The sequence below is a fragment of the Achroia grisella genome, unplaced genomic scaffold (assembly GCF_030625045.1).
Source record: "Achroia grisella isolate CSIRO2021 unplaced genomic scaffold, CSIRO_AGI_Agris_v1 utg402, whole genome shotgun sequence".
Lineage (NCBI taxonomy): Eukaryota > Metazoa > Arthropoda > Insecta > Lepidoptera > Pyralidae > Achroia > Achroia grisella.
Window position 1 is genome coordinate 7,894,370 of NW_026712841.1, and position 18,600 is coordinate 7,912,969.

The window sequence follows — 18,600 nt, forward strand, 5'->3', positions numbered from 1 at the left end:
TTATTAAAAAAAAATTACTCCACGTAATTTTTTTTTTTAATAATAATAGACATATTTTATCACAAAGAGGTGATTTATCAATTTAATGTTGATGAATATATACAGTGCACATACTAGATAGTGTTGGAGCGCGGTGGCCATCACTTCACCACCGTATCGTTGTGTATGATGAGACGAGGTGTCGGTACATAATACATTAGTTTATTGTAGTATGTAGGTAATGAGTATACCAGTAAAATAATTGTACTATTTGGGTTATATTGCATTGATAAGGCCCTCAATAATAATTTACCTCATATAATTACGTTCCATATACCTACAGATCAGTTACATTTGTATGATATGTACCTATAGATTTTTATTGGTCATGGACAAAAATATCACAGAGTAGTCTTTATAAAAAATATAATCAAAACAATTGTATTCCTGCTACTTTTGCCAATGCCTAATAATTAAAAAAAAAAAAAGAATACAGGCTGCATGGAAATACGTTCGTTTCAAAAATGGAATACACTATTTTAAAAATCAAAAACAAAAGTGCACTCTCCGTCATTATTGACTAAAATTTCGTGTAATATGGTGTATTGAAATTGTCTACAAGTTTTTTTTTTTATATAATATTTTTATTGTTTATCGGCAACGAAATTTTAACTAACTATATTTTAGATAATAAATTATTTTTGAAATAACTACAATGAGGGAAATCGTTCACATTCAGGCCGGACAATGCGGAAACCAAATCGGAGCCAAGGTAAATATAACATATGCATAGCTTCTAAGCAGCTTGATTTCCGATCTATTTTAGTGTGAACGAAATATGGAAGGGTTTTTAATGGATGATAATGAAATGGTGCGCCCGTCTGGACTAACAGTTTATGCAGGCGATGTACCAGTGGAGAATAAGATGAATCAACGGCATGATGATGAATCATGGTACATTGCTAGCAACTTAATAATCCTCCTTCCTCTCAAATTTAAAGGTAAAGAGCAAAAGCAAATGGCAACACATGTCCCTACATATACCCCGTATAGGCCGTCCCGTTGTGATACTATTTCAGCTTGTGATTTTATTACAATCACAGCACAAATTTTTGACAACCTCGGTGGACTAGCGGTTGGACACACCGCCTTGCTTCCAGTAGTTGGGGGTTCGATTCCTCGCACAGTACAAACATTTGTATTCATGAATATAAATGTATCGCTATGGGTATTTTATATGTGTAATATGTACGTATTTACGAAAAAATATATATTTATTTATTAGGTATTCATAATCCTATGCATAAAAAATAAAATAAAAACCATGTAAATAGCCTTATTTATTTGGAACCATTGGTGTAAGGCGACTCGCACTTGACCGATTTTACTTTTTCTCGTAGCAATTATAAAAGGCATAAATTCTATTGGTTTTAGTTCTGGGAGGTGATTTCTGACGAGCACGGCATCGACCCCACTGGCGCTTACCAAGGCGACTCTGATCTTCAACTAGAACGCATTAATGTGTACTACAATGAAGCCTCTGGTGGGAAATATGTACCCCGAGCCGTACTTGTCGATCTCGAACCTGGCACGATGGATTCAGTACGCTCCGGACCTTTCGGCCAAATATTCCGCCCTGATAACTTCGTATTTGGGCAATCCGGAGCAGGCAACAATTGGGCTAAAGGCCATTATACTGAAGGTGCTGAGTTGGTAGATTCAGTTCTCGATGTAGTTCGAAAAGAAGCAGAAGGCTGTGATTGCTTGCAAGGCTTTCAACTAACCCACTCGCTTGGCGGTGGCACGGGTTCTGGCATGGGGACATTACTAATATCGAAGATTCGAGAAGAATATCCAGACCGCATAATGAATACCTTTTCAGTAGTGCCCAGTCCGAAGGTATCTGACACTGTAGTAGAGCCTTACAACGCTACATTATCAGTACATCAACTGGTAGAAAATACAGATGAAACATACTGCATAGATAACGAAGCTTTGTATGACATCTGCTTTAGAACGCTCAAGTTGACGACGCCGACTTACGGGGACCTGAATCATCTGGTATCTGCAACTATGTCAGGAGTGACGACGTGTCTACGGTTTCCGGGTCAATTGAACGCGGATCTGCGAAAGCTAGCAGTGAATATGGTCCCATTCCCGCGACTACATTTCTTCATGCCAGGATTCGCGCCGCTTACCTCTCGAGGTAGTCAGCAGTACAGAGTGCTGTCCGTACCAGAGCTCACGCAGCAAATGTTCGACGCCAAAAACATGATGGCGGCCTGCGACCCGCGGCATGGTCGATATCTAACCGTGGCTGCCGTCTTCCGCGGGCGGATGTCCATGAAGGAAGTGGACGAACAAATGCTAAACATACAAAATAAGAACAGCAGCTACTTCGTAGAGTGGATTCCTAATAACGTCAAAACAGCCGTGTGCGACATACCGCCTCGTGGACTGAAGATGTCTGCGACCTTTATAGGCAATACGACAGCCATTCAAGAACTGTTCAAAAGAATATCCGAGCAGTTTACAGCTATGTTCAGGCGAAAAGCTTTCCTTCACTGGTATACCGGCGAAGGTATGGATGAGATGGAGTTTACCGAAGCGGAGAGTAATATGAATGATCTGGTGTCAGAATACCAACAGTATCAAGATGCCACGGCCGATGATGAAGGCGAGTTCGATGAGGAAGTGGAAGAACAGTGATTGTGTCCATGTATCGTCCAATGTATTGTAATTGTCTGTGTGTAATGTTGTAATCTTATCTATTATACCTACATGTTATGTTTTTGTCTACACAAATGTTCGGAATAAATAATTAAACTGCCAAATGTTTTGTAAACCTAAAATAAAAGCTAACTTCTCTGTGGGTATTCTGCCGCCCTACAGTGTCTACTATTCGGTCTACCTATTAGTCTTTTACATGAATAGGGATAATTCACAATATAAAGTTGCCACCCACTCGAGAAGTACAAATTAGGTCAATATATATAGTGCACTGCCTATTTTGTCAGTATATCATGGCTATTGCCAATTTATCCTAATGTGTAACAACACCCCTTTTTGGCTTTTGGCTCACGGATCTTTCATCATTAGGATTCTGTGGAAGGTGAACGGGCGGAAGTTTGCAGACGGAAATTGAGGTTAACAGCTATGTAGTATTTACGTAACTCTAGATATCACATCGGTACAAAAAAATAGACATTTTATTTATTTTGAATATATTTTCTATTAAATACTAATAAATAATAATAGACATTTGACATCATTCATCACTGGCATCATTTGGACCTTCTTCCTCCTCTTCTTCAAACTCCTGATCGTCAATCGTTGCATCCTGATATTGTTGGTACTCTGATATTAGATCACTGAGATTATTGTCTGCCTCCGTAAAGTCTGCTTCATCCATACCCTCTCCGGTATACCAATGAATGAATGCTTTCCTTCTAAACATAGTCGTAAACTGCTCAGAAATCCTTTTAAATATCTCCTGTATCGCCGTTGTATTTCCAATAAAGGTAGCAGACATTCTTAGACCACGTGGGGGTATATCGCATACCGCCGTCTTTACGTTGTGTGGTATCCATTCTACGAAGAAGTCCTTATTTTTCTTTTGGATATTCAACATTTGCTCGTCCACCTCCTTCATAGACATGCGTCCTCGGAATACTGCTGCGACGGTGAGATATCGTCCATGGCGCGGGTCGCAGGCAGCCATCATGTTTTTGGCATCGAACATCTGTTGTGTGAGCTCAGGGACGGACAATGCACGGTACTTCTGGCTGCCGCGTGACGTGAGAGGCGCGAAACCTGGCATAAAGAAATGTAATCGCGGGAAAGGCACCATATTCACTGCTAGTTTACGCAGATCTGCGTTTAACTGCCCTGGGAATCGTAGACACGTCGTAACACCAGACATCGTTGCTGATACCAAATGATTCAGGTCCCCGTATGTAGGCGTCATCAACTTAAGTGTTCTAAAGCAGATATCGTACAGTGCCTCATTATCTATGCAATACGACTGATTTGATGATTCTATCAGCTGATTGAGAGACAACGTCGCGTTGTACGGCTCTACTACTGTATCAGAAACTTTTGGACTTGGAACCACGGAGTACGTAACCATTATTCTGTCTGGATATTCTTCACTTAAACTATCAAGTAGCAGCGTCCCCAATCCAGATCCAGTGCCACCTCCTAATGAGTGAACTACTTGGAATCCTTGTAGACAGTCGCAACCTTCTGCTTCTTTTCGTACTACGTCAAGGACAGATTCAAGCAGTCCAGCACCTTCGGTATAATGTCCTTTAGCCCAATTATTGCCGGCACCTGTCCCTCCATAGACAATATTATCTGGTCTGAAGATCTGTCCGAATGGTCCAGCCCTAATTGCATCCATGGTGCCTGGTTCTAGGTCGACTAGAACCGCTCTAGGAACATACTTCATGCCAGAGGCTTCATTATAGTACACATTGATGCGCTCAAGCTGAAGATCCGAATCGCCTCGATAGCAGCCTTGTGGGTCTATACCGTGTTCATCTGATATGACCTCCCAGAACTGTAATAAAAGATATCATTAGCTAAGCTGTCTTTAAGTTATAGTTTTTGCGATAGTGGTCTAATGGTCTGTCTAATGCAAGGGTTTTTAATGTATGATTTTGGAATCGTACTCCCGCCTGCGCTAACGGCATTTGCCCCGCCAGCGGGCAAATGCCAAGGGATTAACATAGCCCATTCCTGACATAGGTTTTATTCACACAGGTCCACGCCTTTTTTGAAAAAATATATACCTATCTATATAATTCTTCCGTACGTGTGTTTGCGACTCCTAAACGTTTAGGAGTAGTTACAAACACAAGTGAGTTTTTTTTTCTAAAGAGGATGATAAAGAATTATTTAGAATTACCTAGACCGATTTCCACGAAATAGTGTATTTATATTTCAAGTGTGAGTTTGAAAACACAATAGGACCTGGTAAGTAGTGCTGTTTTTCCGAAGAGTAGATATATCTGGCCATACGAATATTTTAATCCAACATCACACTACTTAGGCTTGTAATAATTATTTACTAATTTTTATTACAAGCCTAAGTAACCTACCCCTTTATTGCTAATGTAAAACTTGTAGTATCACCCCATATTTATATTTTTTACAAACAAAATATTACCTTTGTGCCAATCTGGTTCCCACACCTGCCCACTTGAATATGAACTATTTCTCTCATTATATTACAGAAAATTTACAAAACACAAATAAATAAAACCGTATAAAGTATATTACAAAATAAAATACGAAAAATACAATAATCTACCTACATCTAATACTTAATAAACTATTAATTAAAAGAATTTAGTTGGTCTCGAGGATCATGACCAATTGTGAAACAAAAAGGGAATATATATTAAAAAAACATGTTGGCTATGATGTCATACAATAGGTACTGTACCTGACGAGCATACACATCAAAAACTTACTTGAAAAAATTTTGTGTCTATATGTTGTTCCTCTCTTTCCTTTAGGAAGGAGAAGACCAAGACAGGAATATCAAGCAAATTAAAGAAAAGGTTGGAGTCGTGTTGTATTAACAATTAAAGAGATTGATGGAAGATTATTATTAATATTAAGGCAAGAACTCTACAGACAGGAGCGCGGCTCTTAAAATATGAAAGAATTAATGTCTGTATATTCTTGCTAGTGTCTGAAACAACAGAACCGCTTTTAACGATTGCTTCACTTGAAGATGCCTGATTTTATATGGAGTAACTTAGGCTACTTTTATTTTAGAAATTTTATTAGTTTTAATAAACAAAACTTAAATTCCACGCGATGGAAATAACGGGTAAGCTAGTTTACCATAAATTATTGGTATTAACACCCGATATTGATGTGTACTAAAAAGTAAATTTAATAACATTTAAATTAAAATAAATCAAATACCTGAGCTGGAGATATGTATTAGCTGAATTTATACAATTTTATTTAAACATAGAATAGAATAGAATTAGACTAGTACACAACAGTAATAAAATAACAAAAATACAACATTTTACACACATCACAACACAGAGTCAATATGGACTACAACTCAGCATAACGCTGGAAACATAGTTTCCAGCGCTGATTTTCACTTAAATAAAATACACTAATTTAATAAATCATTAATTATTTATTTCCAAATAAATTATACTACAATAAAATTACATTATTTCAGTGTAAATATAAAAATGCAAATGTGTTAAAAACTCTTCGTCGATCATTTAAATAATTATTTTTTCATAATTACAGTGACTATTCTATACTAGAACTTTGGCGTAATTCCTTTACCATAATAATAAAACATAATAAATTTGTAATTAATAATAAATTATGTTTAGCTGATGATATACAGTAGGAAGAAGTGTTAATTGACTTGAAGGAATCGAAACCGCGACCATCGGAAATAAGGCGGTATGCTAAACCGCGAGACCACCAAATTTAATATAGTATAATTCTTTTGTACGGTTATTTATCACTTAAACAGCTGGATTATCGTCTGCAAATCATGTAGGGTTACACTAGTGTAATAATTACACTAGTGTAACCCTACAGATTTGCAGATCTAATTACATTAGTAATTAGTAATAAATAGCGTCAAACATCGTACTGTATGCCACCAGCCTTATCTTACAATTGATATGTACATTGTACAATACCACTGTATTGTACCGCGGTAATCCGGCCCCCCTTGTAATCCGACATGGTCTATTATTTATTGAATATTTTTTTGACATTATACTTCAGAATGCATATACATACATACATATATAACATAGAATCTTATCATTGGATCTGTAATTTGTCGGATTACAAGATACTCTTTTGTAAAAAATTCCAGATTATAGGGGACCCTTAGGCTCTATAATCCGACAATTTCGATGGTCCGACATTGCCCTGTAAAACGTTCCGGGGGTTCACTGTAACTGAATATGTGTTACAAAAGATCAAACTAAGAATAAGAGAAACATCATTAGCTGCCTTTACACGAGACATTCTTTCAAAAGCCATCAGGAGCGTGATGTAACAAAAGCCAGCGTCCGCAATCATAAGCGACTGCATTTAACAATTTTTTTTTCAAATTGTTCTTTGAAAGTCATTGCATATTATTTTTAAATTTGTATTTTTTAATCGACGGATTTTACTTTCCATAGAAGCTGTTTAAGTATTACGTAAGCAGTTTCAGGGGGTCGGGGGTGGGGGGGGGGGGGGTCTTTGCTTTGCTTATTTTGGATGACATGGGGGTAGGGGAGTCTGGATGATTATTACATCATCGGCAGTTTTACTTTTTTACAGGAATGGCAACCCTCACATTGTCATTGTTAATTATTAAAAAAGGGCCCATGTCATGTCCATCGTACCATCCTCCGCTGGTGCTCGGCCACTGAATACCGTTCTGCAAGTGGGAGCATCATACCATATACACCATATACATAAACAAAAAAACAAAATTGTTGTACCCTATTCTTAGTTTAATAATTTTTATTTGTTCCTGTCAGTACACATTTTTATTCACTAATAAGAACACTTGCAGAAATAATTATTGCAGTAAACCACACACTCAAGCCAGCACGGTGTCATTCATGAACTTATTAAATTACTATTATTATAGTCCACAAGAATATATTTTGCATACGTTTAAACATTATTTTTCTACATTATTCAAGTATTTAATTACAAAATTATCAAATTTATTCAATTTTAGACATTTCTTTTATAATAAAATCTCAAGACAATTCATACAGCGCCATCTAGTCCCAAAGTAAGCAGAGCATGTGTTATGGGTACTAGACAACTGATATCAATACAATGATATTTTTGTAAATACATACATAATATAAATAGAAAACACCCAGACATATACAAACAAGGATTTGACAGTTAATATCTCACAAAATTGTGGAAAATCAGTGCTATTCACTCATTAAGTACAAACATTTGGCCTGGAATTTTGCTGTTTGGAAGCCAACAACTTGGAAGCATAAAAGGTTATAAAAAAAATATTTTTAAGACTATAATTCCACATGGAGTAGACAGATATTGACGACGCAGAGGCGAAAGCAATATATTACATATCTACATTACACTGTGTATATTTTGAATTCAACATTGCAGAGGTTGAACCAATCGCGGTATTTCATAACAATTTGGTCTGTATCGGTGTTTCCATTACTGGAGAGGAAGTTAGAAATGTAAATTGTAACAGTTATTTCGAACACGCGAGCTGTATATTGTACAAGTCTACGTAATAAACCACGACGACGCCTAGGAAAACAAAAAAACAGTTACTAGTAATAATATTGCACATAAAAAATCTTATCACCCAATACTTCCCTTATACATCACTCCTTTAATAAAAAAAACTGCATTAATTAAAAAAATAAAATTATTGTTAAAAAAAAAATTAAAATATGCTTTAAACATTTAGCTATAGAGTAGATTTAACTAAATGCAGTATTTATATTAAAGTGTGCGATCAAATTACTAAATAGCTATATTAAATTATTAACTCAATGACTAGTTTATTGATTCCCTTCATGAATCAACCACTTTTCACTGTACTACCTATTTATCTTCACACACGCAGACTCCTATTCGCGATCGAATCGAAAGCAAATCGAAAATCACCCATAAATTAATTCACACTTATTTCTTTAATTTTACCCCCAGCCTTGACTATGATGAACGAGATGTCACTATATTTAAGATCCCTTCTACTGTACTGAGGCTCTACGTCTCATTATATTTTGGGGATCATAATATATTGGAATGAATCCCCAGATTCCTCCCTGGTGGAGTCCTAATTTCACCAATCCCTTATTATACAATATCGCACTATCTACCCCCATCCCCAAATATCGTTTCTATGAATGGGACCAGTAAATAATGTAAACCAAATGCATAATTAAAATTAAAAATCGATTCAATGCAAATTCGATTTAATCTCGATTCGATTCTGTCGATACTTACTCTATCTACAAGTTTAGTTGTAACGAGTGTACCAGAGACTATATTTTATTACCCTATCCTTTAAAGGTGTACAGACAGACTCCACAAATTAATCGAGCAGTCCTCTCAGATTACAGCTTAATTTGGAATCTAAAAATCGTCGTCACTTCGGAATCGAATTTCAATCGCGTGATCATATCTATCGAAATATATTTTTGAGCTGTCACAATAATTCGATCACGTGACCTCGTGGTTGTGTGAATAGTTCATAATTTAAATACATACATACGGAAGAAAGCTGAGTTGATGTACCTTAAAAAACCCAATTGTACAAAAATTATTTTAGATTCTGTTATTTCAAAAAAATATATTATTATAGCTCATATATTTATCAAAAGAGAAAGTTGAAATTTGTTATGTATTTAACCAATTTATTTATCTCCATAACTATATAAGTTATGAATTTTATAAAACTATTTTTGACTCTGGTGTAAAGATGGATTTATGAATTTCTTAGAAATAAGTTCTTAGAAATAAATACATAGGTTTTCAAGTTTTTTCGCTTTCTTCCGTCGATATATATTCAGTACTTGATTGAATTTGAATTTTGTGAATATAATCACTGGTACTTTCAAGCTAATCCTATTTATCCCATACAAAAAATAATGTATTTCAACTAACGAATTGATATTCTAATTTCGACCCTAATCAACCTGCCAATAGTTTATTTTTCAATAAATATAAATTGGCGTATACGTTATTTTTATTGGATAACACCGGTATATAGAATGCTCTGAATATTTTATGCGATTTCTGCGCGTCTAGTATAGGTACAGAGGTTACTATATCCCACGTGGATTTCTTGTGGTACGCAGGTTCGAGTTGACTGGGGCTACCGATATCAGAGTCGACTAGGTAGTGGCATTGCGATGGTTGTATGTAGGTCCGGTTGTCACCCTTGTTGAGGTCGTTGAAGTGAGGATGAATAAGTCGCGTCGCTGTAAGAGATTTTTCTTTATAAATTCAAAATAAAAATATTTTAAATATATTTTAAAATAATATTAACTATATAATATATGAGGGAAAACTATTGAATCTTAAAGTTAATGGACTGATCAATTTTTAGGTCGACTTTTTGGAGGGAAATTTTACATAAGGCATGTATATAATTGCATAGTTAAGTTTACTTATTTCTTAGTTACGATAATATTGTCAATACGTCATGTGAATGTGAAAGTGCTAATTCTAAAAAAACTGTCGAAATAATAACACTATAAATTAATAAATATATAAAAAGATATATCAGTGTTGATATACTTTAAACTTAACATAAATAAAAAAAAAGGATTTTTTAAATTTTGAATGACCGATTCACTCAATTATTGCGAATAAAAGAATAAATTACTCATGCCAGTTGTCAGTGAACGAGTAAACAAAAAATTGATTCCTGAACAAAGATTTATCATACATAATGTACAAATGTGTGTATTGTCCTTGTCTATGGACAACCACTTTACTTTACCACTTTCCATCAAGTGGGCCGAGAACTTATCCCCTTAGTAGTCCTAGATATCACAAATCACCCATTAATAGACCGGGGCCAACCGACATTATTCGGTACTACAGTCATAAGAAAACTCACCATTTGCGGACTGAGCATAAGGAGCTGGCATCTGTCCCTGAAACTCGCTCGGTATGAATCTAATGTTGTATCCAGGCGCATGAAAGCTGGATGGCGAGCGGTACCACTCCTTGCCGAAGCAGAGGTATGAGTCAGTGGTGGACGCTGGTGGCAATGACCGCAGCAGACGCATCGGTCCGTGATAGTTGGTGTACAGCGCTGTTATCCGAGAGATACCTGTAAAATAAAAAAAAAATATTTCAATCATTCAATGAAACGAAAATCAAAATATCTTTATTCATGTAGGTCTATTCCACTCCTATGATATGTCAAATCTACCGTCAGTTCTGAGTGGTTTCGAGATGAGAAGAACTGATAAGAAATACAACGAATATTATTTTCAAATAAGGTTGTACATGTTTACAATAATACAGATTCATTTTTAAATTCAAATTTGGGAGTATAAGGTGATCAGCAGTATATGCTATTGCGACTTTGTGAAAAGCAAATAACCTAATCTGTGTTCGTAACCCGAACAGTCTAGTCCCCACAAGGAAGGATGTAGATGGAGAACTATATAAGAATAGAATAGAATTTTATTGAGGTCAGTTAGCCCAAAGTGCCAAATTAGCCAGGAATCTATCATTATCGTTTCAGGGGCAGTTCCCCCTAAAACCATACCATGTAGGTCAAAATGATATGACATGGTTAGCAATGAGGTTGATCCACATTACTCACAATCTGTGTTCGTACCGTGCGAAGAATCGAACCGGCCATCGGATGTAAAGCAGTGTGCCAAACCACTAGACCACCGAGGTTATCAAATTATATTATATTTTCTTTATTTAAATCATTATATTTGGCATTACAGATAAAAAAAAATGTTTATTTATATCATTGGCTGTTAAAAAAAAATTCTATGTAATTCTTACCACCAGCGGCCGCTAATAACACACACATGACCATCAGAGGCCCGGTGTACGCGAGGTAGTGCCGTCTCTCTCGCTCCTTCCGCCATCTGAACAACTCGGTGCCGACGGCAAACGTCATCTTCTGTATACAGTCCAGTGATATCGCTCCGGCCAGCACTATCATGCTATATACAGGGTATAGGAATCTGGAAATAAATTAATAGGTTAGATTGCATTCAATCTAAGAAGAACTGACAAGAAACTCAGCTTTAAAATGAATCGGCATTTATGTAAACATATACAGGTTCATTTGAAAAGAATAACTCTTTTCAAAAATTCCGATTCATATTTAAATTAAATTAGGGAAATATATATTTATTACCTCTCTTCCTTATGTGGTTGTATCATGAACACACCCAGCCAAAGCACTATAGGCATTAAGTCAAGCCAATAAGGTGCACAGAAAGATGCACGCGCGGTCGACCGGGGCATAATTACTGTACACGCCAGCAGTAGCAGAGGGCAGGACAGAGCTAGCACCTGAAATGATAAACTTTAATTTCAATTCAGTCCAGGTCTCGGTATTCGGACTGGACTGCACTGGATAGTAGTTCTGATTAAAATCGGAAGAACCGAAGAAGGTATGTAAGATTTTTGGCAACGCAGCCAACAACTATTTATTTAATACTAGTTGACTCCGCAAATATTGTTTTGCCATACAGATTAACATCGCTATTGAAAATTTTGGATTTTGTTACTTGGGGGTATAAAAAATAGTTTACGTCTTATTCTTAGACCTGCTGATTGATACACAAAATCTAATAAAAGTTGATTAAATAGTTTCGGAGGACTTTTGTTACAAACACTGGGACAAAAAAAATATATATTTGAACATTTCTAATTTCTAATGTACCATTGTAAACTAGATATTCTCTTTACACAGAATCAAAAAATGTAGTGTTGAACGACAGCTGTTTTAAAAGAGCAACAAGCAAATTTCTTGTTTATTCCTCCTAGAGTAATTTGTATTCCGAAGGAGCGTTATCAAAACTTAATAGAAGGATACTCCTTCTATTAAGTTTTAATAGCCATTACTTCAATCCCAATATTCTTGTAATACTTCATACGGATTTCGGATTACGTTGCACTAGCCATTTTAAATTCCTGCCATATGAAAAAGTTAAAAAAAAAACGTAACAAGGAATAAAAAGGGACCAAATTCCAATTTTGAATTTGAAGAAAACAATAGTATATTACTCAGGCAGATTATATTGAAATTAAAAAATCTATCCATATGAAAAAGATCTTTAAAAAAGTAACGAGAAAAAATAAGAAACAAAATTCCAATTTTGAATTTGAAAAAAGTACTACTCACCCAGATAATATTGAAATTCAAGAATCCGTTAACAAAGTAATAGGTCCACGGCTCCACCCCGTACAAATCCGGTCCATGCTCAGTGAAGATATTGTACGCGACGATATTCCACGGGGCCACCACCAGTCTTCCATAGTGGTATGAGTCCACAGCCACAGTCGGCAGCAGTATGATGAGCAGCGACAGTATCGACCATTTGAAGAACTCCACGAACTGCCGCTTGATGATCAGCATGTCTATTGCGATAGGTACGCCTAAGAGGGCGGTGAATGGCCAACCTGTGATACAAATTATTAATATATTTATTTGGGGTTGGTCATTTATCAAGCTGAAGAGGAAACGCCACTACACATCCTGTGTGGTTGTAGCCCACTCATGCATACGAAACATTTCCTTTGAAAAATATACACTCTATCCTGAGAAGACAAAAACCATAGAATATCCTAAAATTTTTGTCCCTACGAGTCTAGGTAGCGAAGTAAGAAAAAGGGCGAGTACAATTGATTTATGCAGGTCGCAGTGCTACAGGCGTAGCACCTACCAATAGCCCAAAACCATGAATAAAAAAAAAAGAACAATTAAGGTCGTTACAATGTATAATATATTTTTCTCTTCCATTTATGCTTCCACACCAGCCTGACCGATACAACTTTAGGGTGAGGGCACCACTAGCGGTTCGAGGCCGTCGTAATTTCGATTTCCATCTGTATTGGACGGGTAAGCCCGCCGCCAGCCGCCCGTCATATACAACCTGCGGGTGACTCACTGAGCAGCGTGGTGGCGGCGGTGAGGAGCACGGCGGGCGGCAGGCGGCGGCGCCACCAGCAGGCGAGCGCGGCGGCGGCCAGCGCGGCCGACCACGCCGCCCGTCATATACAACCTGCGGGTGACTCACTGAGCAGCGTGGTGGCGGCGGTGAGGAGCACGGCGGGCGGCAGGCGGCGGCGCCACCAGCAGGCGAGCGCGGCGGCGGCCAGCGCGGCCGACCACGCCGCCCGTCATATACAACCTGCGGGTGACTCACTGAGCAGCGTGGTGGCGGCGGTGAGGAGCACGGCGGGCGGCAGGCGGCGGCGCCACCAGCAGGCGAGCGCGGCGGCGGCCAGCGCGGCCGACCACGCCGCCCGTCATATACAACCTGCGGGTGACTCACTGAGCAGCGTGGTGGCGGCGGTGAGGAGCACGGCGGGCGGCAGGCGGCGGCGCCACCAGCAGGCGAGCGCGGCGGCGGCCAGCGCGGCCGACCACGCCGCCCGTCATATACAACCTGCGGGTGACTCACTGAGCAGCGTGGTGGCGGCGGTGAGGAGCACGGCGGGCGGCAGGCGGCGGCGCCACCAGCAGGCGAGCGCGGCGGCGGCCAGCGCGGCCGACCACGCCGCCCGTCATATACAACCTGCGGGTGACTCACTGAGCAGCGTGGTGGCGGCGGTGAGGAGCACGGCGGGCGGCAGGCGGCGGCGCCACCAGCAGGCGAGCGCGGCGGCGGCCAGCGCGGCCGACCACGCCGCCCGTCATATACAACCTGCGGGTGACTCACTGAGCAGCGTGGTGGCGGCGGTGAGGAGCACGGCGGGCGGCAGGCGGCGGCGCCACCAGCAGGCGAGCGCGGCGGCGGCCAGCGCGGCCGACCACGCCGCCCGTCATATACAACCTGCGGGTGACTCACTGAGCAGCGTGGTGGCGGCGGTGAGGAGCACGGCGGGCGGCAGGCGGCGGCGCCACCAGCAGGCGAGCGCGGCGGCGGCCAGCGCGGCCGACCACGCCGCCGGCAGCAGCGCGCCGCCCGCCGCCCACGCGCCCGCCGCCGGCGCCCACGCCGCCAGCCACACGCGCCCCACCTGCACGCCGAACTCGTGGCACACCGCCCTGTACAACACATTTCATTTCTATACTACATAGGTGGCAAACAGGTTTACAGCCCATCTGATTGTAAACGGTCACCGTAGCTCATGGACGTCTGAAACACCTTAACCGACCCTTAAGAAACTTTAATATACCGTTGAAAAACTCCATGCTGTAGTCTCTAGAGAAAACCTCGGCAGGTAGTTCATTCCACAATCTAAGTGAACATGGGAGGAAGCTCTTCTGAAACCGCGCTATCCGAGACCACGTAGGTTCTAGCGTATGGGGATGAATTCCCTGACGATGGCGAGCAGTACGATGGTAAAGGGTAGCCGTGGGCATCAAGTCGAACATTTTTTCAGAACACACTATTCGTTAGGACAAACTGTCATTTACTTGTGTGGCATCACGCCACACAAGATGAAGTGCTGCCCGGCACCTAAGCCGTATACAGTACCTTATTTCTATTTCAAAATTTCCGCAAATCAATGTAGAAAGGCATCGTTAATAATGGCGATTAATTATTACCAGAAATAGACTGTAAAAATTCGTATGCGTGAGCAGCTCTGAGTAACCTAATACAGCTGCCGTAAACGGTAAGCGACGTCTGCCACTTACCATCATGTAAGACTTCAGCTTGTTTATCATTTCAATTACATAAGAAAATGACCCCATTTCTAGCAATGTGCCATAAGCCTTGTCGCCTTGTACGTGAGCTCCATTGGAAATCATCGTGGTAAATTCTTATGTGCTCATCTTATCATCGTCCATTGGTGCCACGCGTATATATTAGTGCACAATTGGAAGCACAGTTCCAATATAATTTCAATTTATTTAAAAATAACCTCTATTATACTTACTTGTAAAACATAAGATCCGCACACGCCGCAAGCACAGCTAGCAGGGCTCGTATAGTATAGAACACTGTGACTGGTGACGCCACCAGCGACAGCATCTTAGCTGGTACAGCAAACAGCCACAGCGGCATGTATGACCGTATGGCGTACACAGGACTGTACTCCCACGTTTGGAGTCCATTGCCATATACTGTATGGAATAAAAGTTCCTATAAGTTATATATTTACTAGCTATTGCCCATTCATCTGATTTCTGAGATAAATGGCAGACATAGGCTATTTTTGAGCTTTGTTTAAGATATTTTACAAATGTTATATTAGTTCTCTCCGTGCAAACTAGATGGCGCCAGAGGTAAATGGCGCTATTAAGATGTTTTTGGTTTTAATGATGTCCCTATACTATTTTTTTAAATAAAAATCTTATCATCCCTATTGTATGGTAGTTTCAACTGGAACCCTCAATAGCAGCTTTTTGGCAAATCTATCTTCTTCAAGGCAAATTTTCATTATAATGCATTTAGCTGTGAATCCATTTTATTATATATACCATTTTATAATATATATACATTCATTTTATATATTTTTTTCATGCTAAAAATACTAGAGTATGGACATTAAAGACATATTAAAATTTATGTGTAATACCCACATACATACATTACATACTAACATATTTATTCAAAATTCGAATTTATGAGAAATAACAATTAAATTATCAGAACATTTAAGGTTTAGCAATTTCGATGGTCGCAAGTTTGATTCCTCTCACAGCACAAACATGTATTAATTAGATGACAAATAATACATCTAGTTACACATGTATAATAAGGGAGCCTTATTGCTAAAAGCAATTTTAAAGATAAAAATCTTACCTAAATAATGCAATGGCTCCCAATAATTGTATGTCTCATCACAATCAGATATATGTCCCCAGTATGCAGCCAGGAGACGAGCGGTGAGTAGCAGAACGAGTGCCACTGCACCGCCGGGGTATGTTATACTACGTAAGTCTGTAGGTGCATTTGTCACAAGGAATTCACTGAAAATGTACAAAATCTGACATAACACATACAACCAAATGTTTCCTTTTTTTTTTCAGACAAGACATCCCATACAGGGCCTGATCGTGCATTTGTGGCGCCAAAATTACCTACCTAATTATATTACCCAACTAAAAAAATATAGAAACTAAAAACAAGTGATGGGGTATTTCCTATTCCTTTGGATAGACAGGCACATCCTTGGGTTGATTGATTTCAGGGTTGCAAACCTAATGATAGATTTATTAATCTTTTAGATTTTTTTATTCTAAATATCACCTATTGTTTTCAGTGGGGGCTCTTTATATACACAGGACCCTAGGCTGCCCAAAAAGCCCTTAGTTAGATGTGCCCCTAATCCCATAATGTTGATATGACCTTTCTTCACTATTTAACGCTATCCAATTTAATTAAGATCCCTTAAGCAGTATAATCATAAACAGCCATTGAGACACTGATGTTTTTTTTAATATAATTGCAAAAGCACACAAGTAGACAGAGTGATGGTAAGTGGTAACTGTCACTAATATACACATTTAGTACCACAGACATTACCATATCCTGTGGCATTCACTCATGCATTGCTATTACGGAGAACTATATTGCCTGGATCATGTAATTTATTTTTAATATTCTGTGCCCCTCCGCTTTTCATCCTCAGAAAACTATAAATTTACTAGTAGAAACAATGCATATCCAAAAAAAATCAAATGGTGAACTTTTTTAATGTGTTACTTTTTTAAATAAATGTATCTAAAAAAGTAACACATTAAAAAATTCTTTACAGTTTTATTAGTATTCCATAATATCCTTAGAAAACATTATAAAATGTCTGTCCATTTGGCTATCATAAAAGATAATTGAATTTTTTAAATGTAATTTTTCATAAACTTAATAACAAATATTTTATACACATTTTATATTTTATCTGAAACAGATTAGTCAATAATCAGCACAGCACAGTCTTAGCATAATAATCATGTTTACAGTAGGTATATAATAGTTAATTATACAAAATGTATATATAAATATGGTACCAATATTGTCAGTAATTACACTGTAATACATGCTGTGACATATTTTGTAAATATGTTAGTATTCCTAATTAAAAACAATAAAAAAATGTACCAATAAAAAACATTATAAAACAAAATAATAATCATGCTAAAATAGTACTTGGATAAATGTAAACGAAGGGATTGGTAAACAAATAGCGTCATGCAAAAGCTCTTTACCTCGCCCGAAGTGTGTCGACACCTGGAAAGGCGCCAAACTGTAGTAATTTAGCGCAAAACAGCAAACAAAAAGCAAGTTATAAATCCAGAATATTAAATAAAATATTAAGCTACTAGAATATATACATACAAATATCAAAACGTGTTGATTATATTTATACTTTATAGGCAATAAAAACAAAGTAAAAAATATTAATACCCTTCGCTAGCTTTTCGTTTCCCTTTATTGAAACTTGCAATTCTTTTTGTACCATTTTTATTATGAATACTGCGTTGTCGGGCTGTTAAAGTCATTGGTATACGTTTTGTACTTTTTCTTTAAAACATGAATATTACAATAATAACATTCAAAGAAAGAAAACACCGAAAATTGGCGATTTTCCACAAGGTGTGAATAGTGGAAATTATAAATATGAAATGACACTGAGTGATATTGACAACTCGAGAACTGTCATAATCAAACACAGGAGTTGCCAATGGGTACAGATTACCATTATTGAGTAAAGTAGCTATTACATTATATTATTGTATTATCACAATATAATATATATATGTAGATATTAACAGTATATTTATTTTAGACGAATTTAGTTGTTTTAAACGTAATTAAAACAAATAAAATTCGAAATTGACACGCGTACTAAGGTACTCAATATATACTTCATATACATAGTCACATAAGAGTACATCATCTCCTTTTCGTTATTCCATATTATTTGGGTCGGTGGAATATGTTTTTCTCTACTATTCAT

At 38.1% G+C, this 18,600-nt stretch overlaps 3 protein-coding genes across 3 annotated transcripts; 1 reads left to right on the top strand and 2 right to left on the bottom strand.

Moving 5' to 3' along the window:
- Window positions 1-548: 548 nt before the first annotated feature.
- On the top strand, window positions 549-2,828 carry LOC131844566 (tubulin beta-4B chain-like). The gene is made up of 2 exons (XM_059193480.1): window positions 549-751; window positions 1,414-2,828. Exons 1-2 carry the CDS (start codon window positions 695-697, stop codon window positions 2,686-2,688), a joined length of 1,332 nt encoding a protein of 443 aa, XP_059049463.1. The 5' UTR covers window positions 549-694; the 3' UTR covers window positions 2,689-2,828.
- Window positions 2,829-3,186: 358 nt separating this feature from the next.
- LOC131844565 (tubulin beta chain-like) lies at window positions 3,187-5,362 on the bottom strand. Its single transcript, XM_059193479.1, has 2 exons — window positions 5,150-5,362; window positions 3,187-4,540 (listed from the first exon to the last, which is right to left on the bottom strand). Exons 1-2 carry the CDS (start codon window positions 5,204-5,206, stop codon window positions 3,248-3,250), a joined length of 1,350 nt encoding a protein of 449 aa, XP_059049462.1. The 5' UTR covers window positions 5,207-5,362; the 3' UTR covers window positions 3,187-3,247.
- A 2,626-nt stretch (window positions 5,363-7,988) lies between these two features.
- LOC131844567 (alpha-1,2-mannosyltransferase ALG9) lies at window positions 7,989-18,252 on the bottom strand. Its single transcript, XM_059193481.1, has 9 exons — window positions 18,048-18,252; window positions 16,446-16,612; window positions 15,577-15,763; window positions 14,541-14,740; window positions 12,872-13,149; window positions 11,879-12,036; window positions 11,518-11,702; window positions 10,607-10,822; window positions 7,989-9,962 (listed from the first exon to the last, which is right to left on the bottom strand). Exons 1-9 carry the CDS (start codon window positions 18,140-18,142, stop codon window positions 9,673-9,675), a joined length of 1,776 nt encoding a protein of 591 aa, XP_059049464.1. The 5' UTR covers window positions 18,143-18,252; the 3' UTR covers window positions 7,989-9,672.
- Between the last annotated feature and the right edge of the window lie 348 nt (window positions 18,253-18,600).

Coding starts and splice junctions, on each gene's coding strand:
- LOC131844566 (XM_059193480.1), top strand. CDS start 695: ATGAGGGAAATCGTTCACATTCAGGCCGGACAATGCGGAAACCAAATC. Junction 752..1,413: donor GAAACCAAATCGGAGCCAAG/GTAAATATAACA, acceptor TATTGGTTTTAG/TTCTGGGAGGTGATTTCTGA.
- LOC131844565 (XM_059193479.1), bottom strand. CDS start 5,206: ATGAGAGAAATAGTTCATATTCAAGTGGGCAGGTGTGGGAACCAGATT. Junction 4,541..5,149: donor GGAACCAGATTGGCACAAAG/GTAATATTTTGT, acceptor CTTTTATTACAG/TTCTGGGAGGTCATATCAGA.
- LOC131844567 (XM_059193481.1), bottom strand. CDS start 18,142: ATGACTTTAACAGCCCGACAACGCAGTATTCATAATAAAAATGGTACA. Junction 13,150..14,540: donor CGCCGCCACCACGCTGCTCA/GTGAGTCACCCG, acceptor TTTGTATCACAG/GTTGGCCATTCACCGCCCTC. Junction 11,703..11,878: donor CAACCACATAAGGAAGAGAG/GTAATAAATATA, acceptor ATTTATTTCCAG/ATTCCTATACCCTGTATATA.